General features: G+C 41.0%; 1 protein-coding gene across 3 annotated transcripts in view; it reads left to right on the forward strand.

The window, feature by feature from the left end:
- Positions 1–13,113, forward strand: part of patj (PATJ crumbs cell polarity complex component) — a 134,264-nt gene extending 121,151 nt beyond the window's left edge. For all 3 annotated transcript variants that reach the window (XM_046857943.1, XM_046857942.1, XM_046857944.1), the window contains exons 34-39: positions 4,169–4,261; positions 4,409–4,476; positions 5,812–5,938; positions 8,220–8,326; positions 12,051–12,134; positions 12,925–13,113. In XM_046857943.1, coding sequence (XP_046713899.1) covers positions 4,169–4,261; positions 4,409–4,476; positions 5,812–5,875 — 225 coding nt within the window. In that variant the 3' untranslated portion in view covers positions 5,876–5,938; positions 8,220–8,326; positions 12,051–12,134; positions 12,925–13,113. The remainder of the gene's footprint in view (positions 1–4,168; positions 4,262–4,408; positions 4,477–5,811; positions 5,939–8,219; positions 8,327–12,050; positions 12,135–12,924) is intronic.
- Positions 13,114–17,139: the final 4,026 nt, after the last annotated feature.

A 17,139-nucleotide genomic window follows, 5' to 3' on the forward strand; every position in this document is an offset into this window, starting at 1 on the left:
AATTTCATTCATACTCGCTTTTGGTCTCCAGTTTTTCTCACTTGCTTTTTCTTCAATCATTCTTAATATTTGCAAACCAGTAAGTGTTTTTTTTTTCTCAAGATCTTTCGTTCATCTCTTGAAAAATAAGGGACAATACTATAGAAATTATATATTTTAGAGTAGTCAATGTTCAGCTTGTACATCATACAGATTTACTGTCCTCTAAAAATAACAACATACAGCCATTAGTGTCTAAATAACTGGCAACAAAAGCGAGTACATTTACATTTGCGACATTTAGCAGACGCCCTTGTCCAGAGCAACGTACAAAAGTGCTTTGTGTCTCAAAATCTACGCTTGTACGCAAACCTGGAAAGTGCTAATTTAAGTGTTTCAGGAAGAGGTAGGTCGTCAACTGTTGCTTGAAGATAGCCAGGGACTCTGCTGTACGAACATCTAGGGGAAGTTCATCCCACCACCTCGGTGCCAGAACAGAGAAGAGCCTTGGAGTACACCCTAAGTGAACATGTCAAAACTGTGTCCAAAGTGTGAATATTTGGTGTAAACATCGTTATGTTGCGCTGCCTTAATCCTCCTGGGTATGGAATTCACCAGAGCTGCATAGGTTGTTGCTGGGATCCACTTCCACTCCTCCATAATGACATTACAGAGCTGCTGGATGATAGACACATGAAGCCCCACAGGTGCCCGAAAGGGTTCAGGTCTTCATACTTGGCCACTCCATCACCTTCAGCTTCCTCAGCAAGTCATCTTGGTGGTGTGTTTGGGGTCGTTATTGTGTTGGAAAACTGCCGTTCAGCCCGGTTTCTAAAGGGAGGGCATGATGTCATGCTTCAGAATGTCACAGTGCATGTTGGAATCCATGTTTCCTTCAATTAACTGCAGCTCCTCAGAACCAGCAGCACACATGTAGCCCCAGACCATGATGCTACCACCACCATGCTTGACTTTGGGCAAGACACAATTTTCTTGGTGCTCCTCACATGCTGGACACTATCTAAGCCAAATAAGTGTATCTTAGCAGACCACAGGACATGGTTCCAGTAATTCATGCTCTTGGACAGGTCGTCTTCAGCAAACATTTTGCAGGCCTTCTTGTGAGCCAACTTCAGAAGAGGCTTCCTTCCTTGACAGCGGCGATGCAAACTGACTTGTTGTGGTGTGTGGCGTACGGTCTGAGCACTGACAAGAGGACCTTCCACTCCTGCAACCTCTAAAACAACGATGCAGCTCTCAGGCATCCGTTTTTTTTAAGCAACTTCTGCACCTGACGCACAGCACGAGGACTCTGTTCCGAGTGGAACCTGCCTTGGAAAACCTCTGTATGACCCTGACTACTGTACTGTAACTCAGTTTCAGGGTGTTACTGATCTTCTTCTATACTTAGGCAACTTTTATTTCTCAAATCCTCAGAGTCTTTAACATGAGGTCCATGTTGAACAGTATGAGGGAATTGTACTCAAAACACCTCATTTTAACTGCTTAACAAGATACACCAATTTGTATGGTTCTGTAAAGCAGACAAAAAACATGAACATGATTAATTGAACATGTGACTTTGCATAGTTACACCACGTACAGCTGTTATAACTGAGGGTGTACTCACTTTTGTTGCCATCTATGTAGACAATAATGGCTGTATGTTGTTATTTTTAGACGACAGTAAATCTGTACTGATATACAGTTGTGTTCAAAATTATTCAACCCCCACTGAAATTGATTGTTTTGGTCGGTTTGACATTGATTATGATCATTCAGTCATCCTGCTTACAATTAAATCAAAGAGGCACGTGTAGGTCAGACAAATATAACATAACATTTATAATGAAATAACCACAAATGTCTTTTCTGAGCTCACATCATTATCAGTTTTATTCAACCCCCAAGTGACATTCAATCTTAGTACTTAGTACAACATCCTTTTACAGTAATAACAGCTTTTAAACGTGAAGCATAGCTTGACACAAGTGTCTTGTAGCGATCTACGGGTATCTTCGCCCATTCATCATGGGCAAAAGCCTCCAGTTCAGTCACATTCTTAGGCTTGCGCACTGCAACTGCTTTCTTTAAGTCCCACCAGAGGTTCTCAATCGGATTTAAGTCTGGTGACTGCGATGGCCACTTCAAAATGTTCCAGCCTTTAATCTGCAACCATGCTCTAGTGGACTTGGAGGTATGCTTGGGATCATTGTCCTGTTGAAAGGTCCAACGCCTTCCAAGCCTCAGGTTTGTGACGGACTGCATCACATTGTCATCCAATATCTCCTGGTACTGAAGAGAATTCATGGTACCTTGCACACGCTGAAGCTTCCCAGTACCTGCAGAAGCAAAACAGCCCCAAAGCATGATTGACCCCCCGCCATGCTTCACAGTAGGCAAGGTGTTCTTTTCTTCATAGGCCTTGTTCTTCCTCCTCCAAACATAGCGTTGATCCATGGGCCCAAACAGTTCTAATTTTGTTTCATCAGTCCACAGAACACTATCCCAAAACTTCTGTGGTTTGTCCACATGACTTTTGGCATACTGCAGTCGACTCTTCTTATTCTTTGGGGACAGCAAGGGGGTGCGCCTGGGAGTTCTGGCATGGAGGCCTTCATTACGCAGGGTGCGCCGTATTGTCTGAGCAGAAACTTCAGTACCCACATCTGACAAATCTTTTCTCAGTTCCTCAGCAGTCACACGGGACTTTTCTCCACTCTACGCTTCAGGTAGCGCACAGCAGTCGAAGTCAGCATCTTCTTTCTGCCACGACCAGGTAGCGTTTCAACAGTGCCCTTTGCCTTGAATTTGCGAATGATGCTTCCTATGGTGTCTCTTGGTATGTTTAACATCTTTGCAATCTTCTTATAGCCATTGCCCTTCCTGTAAAGAGTAATCACCTGTTCTCTTGTCTTCCTGGACCATTCTCTTGACCTCACCATGTTTGTAACCACACCAGTAAATGTCTAGAAGGAGCTGAGTATCACAGTCATTTTAAAGCTGCCTAATTGGTGCTTATTAGGCTTTATTGCTGCTCCCTGATATCCACAGGTGTTTTCAATACCTGATTGAAAACACTTCATTGAACCTCTGTTCTTCAGAGTGGTAGTCTTTAAGGGGTTGAATAATTATGTCAATATAGAATTCACAAAAGAAACATTTACTACTGTATTACAAAACTAATTGATGTCATTTTAGTTGCATATGGTTCTTTAAGAAGTCCTTGTAGGATTTCATTCTGAATACAATTACAAATGTACACTAAATTCCCTAAAACCATTTACAGCATTGGGGGTTGAATAATTTTGAACACAACTGTACAAGCTGCACATTAACTACTCTAAAATATATCCAAGTTTCATTTCTTCAGTATTGTCCCTTGAGAAGATTATACTAAAATGGTTGCCGAAATGTGAGGGGTGCACTCACTTTTGTGAGATACTGTATACTTGTTCTATAAGTATATTTTTCTTATGCCATTTTGCTCTACTGATATTCACCTGATAATGTCTACCTGTATCTTTACACCGTTATAGTGCTATAATTGTGTCATCATTTATTTACCCGCTGTCTTACCATTGGTTAAATTGGGAAATAACTATTTATAGTTATTCGTGCTATGACAGGGAAACTGAAATTGAGCCTAACCTATTACGAGTGTTTTAAATAGGGCTGTCAAATATTTAATCACAACCCAACTCGCGATTAATCGTGAGATTAATCACGATTAATCACACGATTAATCGCAATTAATCGTGTAATTAATTGCAACATAATCGCATATTTTCATCTGTTTTAAATAGAAATGTCATGAATAAATGTGTGTTGCATTAAAGGTTTTAATTTAGCCTCTTTTATGTTTATTTATTTACATTTTAGATAAAAATGGTCAAACAGAAACGTGCGCTGGTTTATAATGCGTTTATTTTGAATGCCCTAATTTTAAACATTGTAAATCTTTTCCATGCTGATAAATTTTTCTACTGATGCTCTGATTAAACGGTTGTTTTCTCTCTCAGATCCGAGTCCATACATGTACTTTTTTCACCCATTTCTCAAACCTCAGGAATATTTCTCATTCCCTTTCATTCATTAAGTGGCATTTAATGCCTCGTTGTTCTGAGACCGAGGTCTTGACCTACTTGTGCATATAAGAGGAGTCATTGCTGTTTTATCATGACCTCAGGTCCAGGAGCAGTCTTGTGAGGCCAGTCCAGAGAGCTCAGGGCCTGTAGAGACGGTAGACAAGGGTCTACAGGATGGCGAGGCTGCCTCTAAGGCCAGTGATGATTTCATTTTTACAACTTGACAAATGAACTATACTCTATTTTTCTTGCTTCTTTGCACCATTATCTCATTGGCTTATGGAGATCTTATGTTTGGATATATATATGATTGTTTTATTTATTTATTTTTTTTCATTTAGAAGCTAAAGTCTTCAGAAAGAACGCTTGAGGTTGTGGCTGAGGATGTTTCAGATCTCCCCTGGAAAAGGTGGGTGTGTCAGAGCTTTAACATTGCCCTCGTCACCCAATTTGGGTGTGAATACCATCTGATTAAAGCTAAAGGTCGATACTTGGAGGATAGTGCGCACTATTCAGAACTTACCGAACCCGCATCTGTAGCAAACTGCACAAGCTCGAATATATTTGTGTGGATTTAATAGATGTTTTTTTTTTTAATTCCACAACAGCTGACAAAGGAGAAGAAATTGATTTGGTCACAGATACACATACAATGGCATTTACAAGGTGGACTTTTCAGGAAAAGCTGGACATCGTGAGGAAAGGGCTGCTAGAACAGTTGTTAAGCTTTTCCAGGAATCGTTAATACTTTTGCGTTTTCTTTCCTGTACGATTTTCCCAAAAACACACAATTTGGGAATTTGGTTTCTGCTGGAGATGTTTTATGGGGACGGTGCAGTTGTGGCTACAGTGAAAGGAGACATGTGTGTTTGTCGCTTTAGTAGACATTCATTCTTACTGCTACAGTGCTCTGTTCTACTGCGTTTCTCTATAAGATGTCTGCTTTCTACAGACGTGGCATCATGCAGCTATTAAGAGTTGGATTGATTCAGGCAGGACACCACTCAAGGCTTGGGTGTGAAAAACACGACCCACCAGGCAGTGAAAATATCAAGGTCGATCCCCAAGTATTTATAGACATGCCTGTATCCATTCTGGGATTTAACTTTAAAGGGTCTCGGAGAGGCAAAAAGGCCAGGTAGATGAATAAATTTGGATCTTATGTTGCCTAAATATTACATTTATCTAAATATCAATATACTGTGGAAAAAATCGGCACCTTCCTATTTCTCATTATTATTTTTTTTTTCCTCCCGTGGTTTGTGTAGTTATGGATGCTTTGCCTGTCCGTGTCTTTGTAATATAATAGGCGTATTATTATTACAATGTGTTCCAACATTAAATCATTAAAGTTATTATGGAGAAATTGCGTTTTAAAGACGTTTTAAAGGTGAAAGAGAGAGAGAGAGAGAGAGAGAGAAGAAGAAACTGAAAGTGAGCCAGAGCATGCCTGTGGTATTCAAAGTAAGGAAATGATGAATGTTTAAATGGGATACTGGGATAGTGTGTTCGGATGGGATATTGGGGTCGGGTAATTTTAGCAATGTGGAACAAATCTCAGAACCCGGTGTGTGAGAAAAAAGGAGAAATATAAAGCAGGATTGCTTTGGGGTGATGGTTTGGTGCGAGTGAGAATGTTTCTATGGTATAATGGAATGGTTATTGTGATGGGAAAGCATTGTGTGTGTGTGTGTGTGTGTGTGTGTGTGTGTGTGTGTGTGTGTGTGTGTGTGTGTGTTTACAGACTCCTAGCCTTGCCAACAGCCAGAGAAACTTCAGCAAGCTTCCAGCAACGTCTGTGGATGTAGCAGCACTTTTACCTCCAGTGCCTCCTTCATCCACCAGCCCTGACTTTGAGTGCTGCAGCAAAGGTACCAGTTTAATTTCCTGCGTTCCTCCAGAGCACATCGGACACATACAGGGTTCTCTAAATGGAATTCAAGTTTTATTACTTTGGCTGAAACAACGGCGCTATCATCATTTAAATGGAATGGAACGTTTCGAAGAGGTAGTTCAATCGATGAAGGTGTAGCTCAGTGGTTCACATGTTAGACTTCTGATCAGAAGATCGTGAGTTTAAATCCCACCACTACTAAGCTTTCATTTCTGGGCCCCTGAGCAAGGCCCTTAGTTGTATGAATGAGATTATTGTAAGGCCCTCTGGATAAGGGCGTCCGCCAAATGCCGTAAATGTAAACGTTCACCTGGCAGAAGTGGATGATGATTATGGAATCATGTGTATCAGAAAAACATACACAAGAAAAACTTTATTAGACAGAAATAAAATCACGTAAAATTGATTCCCAACCTTCAACTGAATAATTTCAGGTTATTAAATATTGAATTTTAGTGCTTCAACAGAGGTACGAGTTGAGCCAGAATTAAAAAAATCATTCTTTACTATTATACTATAATAAATACACACAAAAGTATTCAGACACCTGACTTTTCCAGCCATTTGTGCTTCTTCCCCAATCTGTTACCACAAACCTGGAGGCACTTGATTGTATTGGATGTCTATAAATGTGGTAGCATGACATTTTGCTTTCACTTGAACTAGGAGGGCCAAATCTGTGACACCAAGTGTGCACAAAGCCGGTTCTGTAAAGATGTGCTTTCCATGGGTTGGATGAAGTGGAAGATCTCCTGCTGTAGAACTCTAAAGACCCCAGGCCTCCTCACCTAACCTACATCAGTACCTGACTTTACTAACACCCTTGTTTCTGATGCATTTCCACAAGATTTAGTAGAACATCTTCACAGAAGATAATATGGGCAAATGGGGACTGAATGTGGAATGGGATGTTAAATGTAGAAAAAATAAATACAATAAAAACACACGAAAGCAATCGACCCAAGACCACAAACTCCGTAAAATTAAACCTGTCATTCTGTCAGAAAGGTTTCAGTATAAAAGCTACTCTGGTGGTGTGTGTTTACGTTTTATTTGTCACTGGATTTTGTTCATTTCCTCCTCTGTTGTGTGTCAGTTTATTAAAGTCAGCGCTGATAAGTGACCAATTTGGCATCTCATAAGCTGTAATGTGTCATATATTCCCTAGTGTGCAGTGGGCCATTGGCTTCCTACACACGCACACATGCCGTCCTGCTTTTCCATCATGTGCTTGGTGTCCATGATCACCTGGGCACAGTGGGTATAGATGATCTCTGTGTCCTTGATATATCTTTGTTCATACAATAACCTCCACTCTTCTAGGGGATGTTCCACAAGATTTGGGACTGGTGGTGGATTAGTGATTAAGGCATTGGGCTCTAAATCAGAAGTTCATGAGTTCAAATCCCAGCCACACCAACTTGCCACTCCTGGGCCCCTAAACAAGGCTATTAATGCCCATAGCTGCTTAGTTGTATGAATGATAGAAAATGTAAGTCACTCTGGATGAGGGCGTCTGCCAAATGCCATTGATGCAATGTAGTTTTTTCCTGGGGTGCAGTCAGAGTTCCAATTCAACCCAAAGGTGTTTAATAGGTTTGGAGCTCTAAAGCAGGAGATCTTCTTCTCCAACCCATGTAAAGCATATCTTCATGGAGCTGGCACATGCTGGAACATAGTATTAATCAACAACAACATCTCCACCAAGTTAATACAGTAATACTGAAAGATGAGGCCCAGTGCTTTTTTTCCCAGAATACCCAACTGTTTCATGTGTCTTAATCTTTTACACGTGCACACACACAGATTAGATCAGATCCAGCTTTTAACCAAAATGTCAGACTATTAACCAAAAAAACTGGTCCTATATTTTTCAGTGTGTGTGTTTGGTTCAGCTAATGCAGAAAACTGGACATTAGAATCTGCATATTATTCCTGTGACTGGAACACTGAACACTAGATGTTCTGAGAATATCAACATTATCATTGACAAACATCAAGACAGCCCCCCACCCCACCCTCTGCGTCTCGTGTGTAAAGTAAAACTTTATTTAGATTCAGACTGATCTAAACAACAGGATACACATTTTTATATTAATCCATTTCTTAATCCTGTGAATCACTGGCTGCTGTGAAATCCCAGAAGATAAGATCACACACAACACACATTAACATCCAGCACATGAAGACATCTCCCACATTTCTCCCCTGCTCACTTTTTTCTCCACGTCTTACCTCTGTTTCTCTGGTGTTTGCAGACCCTGCGACGTGTCCCATTGTACCAGGGCAGGAAACTGTGATCGAGATCTCTAAAGGCCGCTCTGGACTCGGTCTCAGTATCGTCGGAGGCAAAGACACACAGCTGGTATGGGACACACCTGCACTAACCGAGCATATGCTATTTTGAGTTTAAACCAGTAGTGTTTATAAAAAAAAAAAAATTTGCAGTAAAGTTAATTATTATTAACAAGTGGTTGCAGAAGTGTCATATCTATCTATCTATCTATCTATCTATCTATCTATCTATCTATCTATCTATATATATATATATATATATATATATATATATATATATATATATATATATATATATATATATATATATATATAAAATACCGTATTTTCCGGACTATAAGCCGTCGTTTTGAACCCCGCAGCTTAAACAACGAAGCGGCTAATTTATGGATTTTTTCCTGGGTTTTCCCCGGTTTCACAAACTTCAAGCCAAAAAACCCCATAACATTAGACCAATCAAAATTTCCGAACTGAAACGAAAAAACGCACCTCACTTGTGTTCTGCAATTTTTAAACGCACGACTATGCCAAAAGATAAACTCCTGAGAGAAATAGTTGTGAAAGGAAGGAGGAAGACAGTGAACAATTACGGATACTGATTAGTCAAAGAAACTTAGAAAAGAGCATCAAAAAATAATAAGGACATATTCCTCGGTCTTGCACACATGCAGTAATAGCGGAAAAATGCGGCGGCAGGCTATTCCCAAAATGCCGCTCTGCTCTTAAAGGAGCCACAACATATTTCACCCGTTACACCGTGTAACAGACTCTGTCTTTCATTGAAGCGTGTGTAAAGTTCATTAGTTTCAGTGTAGACTTTGTAGACTTCAGTGTAGCGGCTTATAGACAGGTGCGGCTTATTTATGTTCAAAATACAAATCTTTGTCAAATTTGGTGGGTGCGGCTTATATATGGGTGTGCTTAATAGTCCGGAAATTATGGTAAATAAATTATATGAATATTTACATATATGACACATTAGCATAAGGTATTTTTAATAAAACAAATCTGGAAGTCTGAAGATAAGTAGAATGTTATCGGCAGATTTTTACATTAGAATCAATTAAAATGTCTTTATTTATTACAAATACAATATAATGTCGAAATATTGAATGGCTTATTGTATTAGGGATGTTACAGGGTTGCTTATACGGCTTTATGGGTCGTCTCAGTCGTCTTTTAAGAGTGTTTTTAATTAAGTTCTCTGAGAATGAAATGCGTCTGTATCTAGTTTTTACCTTGATCCTGTCTGATCTAGCGCTTTAATCATTTTTATTGTATCCATAAATAAAATGCATTGACATTTAATCCAATTCAGGGAAAATCACCCCCTCAGCAAACCAGCTCAGAGCTTGATGCACGCAAGTCAGGATCGTTAGCAGTTTGTGCTTGGGAATGTCCTGAATGATTCAAATCGCTGGTGTGTACGGGAAAGCAACAATAACATTATGACCCTAGCGCACTGCATATAGAACGGCAGTGCTTTCAGAGGTGGCCTAGATCCTGTCTGAAGAAGGGTTTAACAATAAGATCATACACTGTATATCATTACAGATTCAAAACCTCAACTCCTTCATGCCAGAGCCTTTAGATGTTCAATGATGAAGGAACAGCATATGTAGAATGTTATTTTGAGTGTTGATTAAGTCTTAAGAAGTCAACTGTCTAGATGGCTCGGGATCATCCGGGCTTCTCTTTGAAATCTTCACGAGGTGGGACGCAAAAAAGATTCAAGAGTCCGGGATTGAAGTGTTCAGAAAGAGCTTATGAAACCTTTCAAGGAACCGAAATTCATGATATCAATATATTTATTATTAATTGTTCATTGATTGTCTCGAGTGCAAAATGGTTCATGGCAAATTGGAGTCCAAAACTCCACTTCACACTGCGACTGTTCGTATTGACTGCAGACCAAAGCCATTTTCATGGTTCCTATGGGGAACCATTAATAGTGAACTCAAGTGGATTTTTTTTTCCATTTATCCATGGCGCATCATCCTCAGCAGATCCGGAGAGCAGAAGAAGACACGATGAATGCTATCTCAGGTTTAAGACCCACAGAAAGGGAGAGAAATGCAGATTAGGTAATATAATGCGGGGAGGTGGTAGCTTAGTGATAAAAAGCATTGGTCTTTGGATCAGAAGGTTATGAGTTCAAATCTTAGCCACACCAAGCTGCCAATCCTGGGCCCCTGAGCAAGGCCCTTAACACCCATGGAGGTAATTGTAAGATGTTTTGCATAAGGGCATCTGCCAAATGTAATGTAGTGGTTAAGGACAGTGTACACTGGGATCCCTGTGTAATGTTCTGCATGTTCTCCACATACGGCTTTCATCTGGTTATTTGATCTGGTTTTGTCCCACCTCCGATGCCTTAAGTTGGTTTAGTGGCAAGATCAACCCTGACTGTGACCTGGAGGAAGTGGTTACTGCAGAGGAACTAATGAATAAGCATCTTCCAGTTATCAGCCCAACCTTTGGTTTCTGCCCTGTGGAATCATTCTTTCTCCACATTGCTCCCATTGTGCCCTGACACTGTAGACTCTACAGGTGCCTCAGGCTTTAACAGCACACAGTCATTGGGCTGCAATCAGTATTACACACATTTTAGCTTCATGAGCCATCTGGCTTTACAGAAGACCTGCTCTGATATGACAGAAAAAAGCCCCCGGGGGTTCGTGTGATCTCATCAGGGAAATGTGGGATTCATTTACATGTTTTTTTAGCATTTGCACTATACGAACAAAATACCTGACCATAAGATTAGTATGAGCTTTTTTAAACATCCCATCCCACATTTGCTGTTATGAGCACCTCCACTCTTCAGAGAAGATGTTCCACTAGAATTTGTGGAGATTTATTCAGCCATAAGGGTGTTAGTAAATCAGGTAGTGATGTAGGGGAGATGTGGAGAACTGGGGTGCAGTCAGCGTTACATTCATCGGAAAATGTTTAATGGTGGTACAGAGCTCTATAGCAGGCCACTCAGATCTTCCAGTCCAACCCATGTAAAGCATATGTTCATGGAGCTGGCTTTGTGCACAGGGGCATCACCTTGCTGGAGCAGGTTTTGGGTCTCCCAGTTTAACTAAACAGGAAAATTCATATTCCCACATCCAAAGACATCTGATGCAAAGATGGTTTCTTGGCATTTTTGGCATTTGGGAAAAGGAAGTATTTATTTTCTCATTTCTTATATTGATTGACTGATTTACAGACACTTATCCTGATAGTTTGAGAGTTTTATTTCTATTCTAGACGACTGATGCAGGTTCTATAGATTATATGATGATTTCTATACAAATAAATGAATCCGGAAAGTTTCTCAAACTGGAGATGGGGTTTTTAGGGATCATAGTACCAGCACAACGGCATGTTCAGTGAATAACCAAAATGTCTGAACCCGCATGTGTGAGCTGGAAGGAGATTTCACTCCTCCGATATTAGTGAAAAATCAAGCGATATTTTGTTATCGTTACAGTTGATCATATGCTGTCAAAATATCACTGAATATGAGAATGCAGAACTGAAATCTGGAACACAGGAGCGAGTTCTAGTTTCTCAGCAGTGTAATAATGTGGAGAACAAATTATTAATTTTTAAAGTTTAGAGATGAAAACTTGAGAAGTTTCGATTAATGACTCTTCCAGATTTAAATTACACGGGATGAGTTGAAGAGTTACGAGTCTATAACTGATATTTTTTCCTCTCTGTCTCTTCCTCTCTTTCCCACCCTGTTTTTTCTTCTCATTCTAACCTTCTCTCTATTTCTATCCTTCTCCCTCTCTCTCCAGGATGCTATAGTGATCCATGAGGTGTACGAGGAGGGAGCAGCAGCCCGGGACGGCCGACTGTGGGCTGGAGACCAGATACTGGAGGTGAGAGAAGAGAACCTGGGGTGGAAAAAAAAAGATCATTCTGACATTTCTCTGTAAGAATCCTGAGTGATAGTAAGGGTGAGTAGTGGTGTTCTCATGCTGTATATTTTCCCTGGACCAGGAACCCTATGAGGAAACACAGATTTAATGAAATAAACATGCCTGAGGAGAAAACAGGAATATGTCTGTGTGACAGCAAACCTGCAATCATGATTCTCAGAAACAAACCCTTACTGAGACTGCTTGTTCTGCAGCAACCTGTAGAAGTGCTGCCATCTGCTGGATGAAATGTGTATTGCAGGCTGGTTTGGGGCTCCATTAAATCTGGTTTATTAAAAAGAATAAAATACTTTTTTATATATTAAAAACAAGCTTTTTTTATGATTGTTTAATAAAAAGTGAAAGTGGTAGCTTAGTGGTTAACCCATTGGACTTTGGAGCCGAAAATATAGATTTCAAATCCCACCAACACTAAACGGCCACTTCTGGGCCCCTGAGCAAGGCCCTTAACCCCATAGCTGCTCACCAATGCCGTGTCAGTAAAATGTACATGTTAAGATGCTGGATTTATGATGGAAAGGTTGTAGGTTTAAATCCCAGCACCACCAAGCAGGGTGGTGGCCCTGGAACAAGGAACTAAACCCTCAGCTGCTCAGGTGTATAAATTAGATCTGGGTCCTCGAAATAAATTTATCGATCAAATACCGTAATTCTGTTTATACTTTATAGCATGTAAAAGGCTCAAATATTTGGAAGATCTCTTATGAATCGTTTGTGCCGTCCTGTACAGGTGAACGGCGTGGACCTGCGCAGCGTGGCACACGAGGACGCCATCGCGGCTCTCAGACAGACTCCTGCCAAAGTGCGTCTGACGGTCCTGCGGGACGAGGCGCAGTACCGTGATGAGGAGAACCTGGACATTTTTTCTGTGGAACTGCAGAAGAAGAGTGGTCGAGGGCTTGGCCTCAGCATTGTGGGCAAGAGGTCGGTGGCCAGTTTTTTAACAGATTAGTCTATTTGATGGAATTATATTACTGCAAAAGAGACTCAAACCCATGGAAGAAAACACAGCAAAGACACACAAAAAAATATTTACACATAGGGGTAGAAATTCTGCCATTTCTTCCATTTCTCATGGTTTTAAAGCAACCTCCAGTTTTGCAGAAACATTCTGATATGAAATATTGGTCATATTGCGAAACCGAATCGCTCCATCATTTCGCCACTTTTCTCCATCCCCTTCCTGGTTTCTGCAGGAACGGCACAGGTGTCTTCATCTCAGACGTGGTTAAAGGTGGTGCAGCCGACGTGGACGGCCGACTCATGCAGGGAGACCAGATACTGTCTGTGGACGGCGAGGACATGAGACGAGCTTCTCAGGAGACAGTTGCTGCTGTCCTTAAGGTAAAGTCTTAAGCTCTGCTTACAACACCGCCAGAGATAATGCACCAGAGCCCAGACAGGATTAGAGAAGATTTACTCAAAGCCGGTTACAAAAGCAGTTGCTTAAAATAGCCACAAGGTGTCACTGTGGGTGTGCGTAGACTGAGGATCGTCTCATTTGTTTTAGATGTTTAGCCTGTGGATTTCAGTAAATACAAGATGTTTATTATAGAGTTTTATTCATGTACTATTAGGTTTTATATATTGTGTAAAAATATTAGTAAATCTTACTTTATCCATATTTATATTCATCTACTTTTTGGGGAGGTGGTAGTTGAAGGACACAAGTTCAAATCCCAGTATCACTGCTGGGCTTTTAAACAAGGCCCTTAACCCTCAACTGGTTCATTATAAGTCGCTCTGGATAAGGGTGTCTGCCAAATGCCGTAGATGTAGGATGATCTTTGATGGAGCCGAAAGGTCTCCTTGCTAGACATGGAGTTTTCCCATCATTTTGAATTCCATACTTGTCACATAACTTTGGTTCCACTGGAGTTCACACACTATCTGTAACTGTTCAGCTCATGCAAACTGGAATTGGTAACATACCCCGGACAGACTGGGAGATATTAGATTAGATATGTTGTGTTTGGGAGACATAAAGAGGAAAGACTGAAACTTGGATGTCAGATCTGCATTGCTGTCGCATCTCCAAGACTGGAGACCCAGCAAAAGTCCTGACCCTTGATCCGATTCTCAAGACTGAGAGTTTAAACACATTTCCAAAATAGCACAAATTTAAAATCAAGCTGCAAAGAGCCTGGCAAAAGAAAAGTATTGGGACACCTGACTTTCCCACCCATTCGTTTTTCTTCCCCAAAGTTGGAGACTCACAATTGTATAGGATGTTTCTGTATGTGATAGTGTGATGTTTCCCCTTCATTAGGTGAAGTAGGTAGGAACTAGGAGACCTGTTCCAGCATGACAAGTCAGCTCCATGAACATATGCTTTACATGGTTTGGAAGTGTGTGAAAGATCTTGAGTGCACTGCTGTAGAGCTCTATATCTCTATCGACCCCCTTCGGGATGATTATTTTACTCTGACTCCACCCCAGGCTTCCTCACCTCACCTACATCAATACCTGATTTTACTAATTGTGAATGAATCTCCACAAACCTCCACACACCAACATCTAGTGGAACATCTTCCCAGAAGAGTGGAGGTTATTCTAACAGCATATGATAACTAAATGTGGAATGGGATGTTCATCTAATGATCAAGTGTCTACAAACTTTTGTCCAAAGAGTGTATTTGGATTATCTAAATAAAAAAAACCCATACCAACATGTAATATACAAAAAAAGCATCATGGTAGATTTTAGGTAGTTTCAAATAAAGAATAAAACTGTTTTGTAGAAACTGATATGTAGGAAGGAAAGCATTCATATAAACCTTTATGCATTACAGCTGTCAGAACTGCTGTTATAGAAAATAATTCAACACCATTTAATAACATTTGAGATTTTAACGTTGCTGTGGTGAACTATTTTAAAAATGATATATAAAGGTAGATTCGGATATTGGAGGATATTTCGAGGTAAAAAAAAACACACACATGAATGATTAATATATGGGGAGGTGGTAGCTTAGTGGTTGAAGTTTGGATTATTGGACTTTGGATCTGAAGGTCATGAGTTTAAATCCCAGCCACACCGAGCCGCCTCTCCTGGGCCCCTGAGCACTTAACACCATTGCGGCTCAGTTGAGTAAAATGTAAGTCGCTCTGGTCGAGGGCATCTGCCAAATGATATGTAGACATTTCGGACGGTGTACATAAGCAGCATGTTGGACGAGCAGGAAATCACATACATTATCAATGCTGACTAGATAGCTGCTGACTTGCTTGGGCTTTTAACCCTCCAGGTTTCACTGTGTATATGTGACAAATATAAAGCTTCTTTACCTATAGCTTTTACAGCACACATGTGTGTGTGTGTACTTGTGTGTGTGTGTACATCAATACACGAGTGCATCATTCACAAACCCTACACTGTTCCCCCCGATCCAGTGTGCCAGGGGAATGGTTCAGCTAGAGTTAGGCCGACTGAAGGCCGCCTCTTGGATCACCTCCAGACGCACATCCCAGGGAAGCCAGGTGTGTAAACCAGGGTCGGGGTCCTCACTGCACTCTGCACTGCTGGCTCTGCATGTCTTCCCGTTCGACACACTCCAAACTCTAACCACTAACGCCAAACCAAGCTGTGGCCCCGACCACCATTTGGACACTGCATGGTCCACCATGGGACTGAATGTACAACATTCATGCCTGTTAAACAGCAATATGTGTGTGTGTGCGCACGATAACCTCGTACTGGCTTGGTCTTCTGTTGCGTGTGTGAACAGGGTCATTCACCTGCATGAGTAACTTTGCTACATGTGTAAATGTGAAGTGTGTATAATGTTTACCTTTTCTCAATGTCTTGCTCATTCCCTGTCCTTCTTCTGTTTCCAGAGTCATACATGTAATATGACCAATAGCATCCCTGCGGCTCCTGTGGCTCCTCCCACTGCCCCTCAACTCAGCCACTTACCCAGCAGCACTGAGAAAACTGGAACCGAAGCAAACACCAAGAGCTCTGGTATCTGTTTACACTCTCTAACCACTTTTTAGCCACCATTCAAATATCCAACCAGTCAAGCAGGTGGTGTCAGTGCAACACCTACACTTATACGAGGTGGTATCAAAAAGTTTCTAATCTAGTTTTGTAACACAGTCACAAAACAAGGAGCACCGCCCTTCATAACTCAGTGTTGAAAGACATTACTACTGGGTACATCGGGAGCTGCGCAACTATTCTGCGTCGCCATGTCCGTTTTTTCATGGACATCAAGTTAAAACAAAGATCAAACAAACATTTTTGTTTGGAACTGGGCAAATCTGAAGACTGGTAAACCGATCTGAACTGACTCAAATGCTACAGTAACTCAAATAATCACTACACTCCTGGGAAGCATCTCAGAATGAGGAAACCTTGAGACAGATGGGCTACAACAGCAGAAGGCCATATCTGGTCCTCATCAATTCAGCATTCTGGGAATTTGGCGAGGTGGCAACTTAGTGGTTTAGGCGTTGGTTTTTGGATCCGAAGGTTGCGAGTTCAAATCCCAGTCACACTTAATGCCATAGATGCTCAGTTGTATGAATGAGAACAGTGGAAGTCGCTCTGGATGAGGGCGTCTGCCAAATGGGGTAAATGTAATGAATCTGGCCTCAGGCTGTGCTTAAGATTCCTACTCTTTATTTGGAACCAGTTGTGGTTTTCTTCTTGTAGATATCTCATTTGAAGCTTCCATGCCTCCTGTGATGCTTTTCGATCCAGTACAGAGGTAAAACATGGTTATTTGAGTTACTGTAATCTTCCTTCTCAATCCTCTCTCATCCAAACGGTATTTCTACTCTGATGTTTTTGTTTTTTTGCATTATTCTCATGGTCTTGGGTGTAAAGAATGTTATGCATCGCACCAATGCTGTGTCCAGATAATGAGCTGATTGGATAATTCCACGAATGACTAACAGCAGGTTAGAGTTAAAGTGGCTAGGAATGCATGTGCATAGACTA

Source organism: Silurus meridionalis, chromosome 9 (genome assembly GCF_014805685.1).
Source record: "Silurus meridionalis isolate SWU-2019-XX chromosome 9, ASM1480568v1, whole genome shotgun sequence".
NCBI classification, from domain to species: Eukaryota; Metazoa; Chordata; class Actinopteri; order Siluriformes; family Siluridae; genus Silurus; species Silurus meridionalis.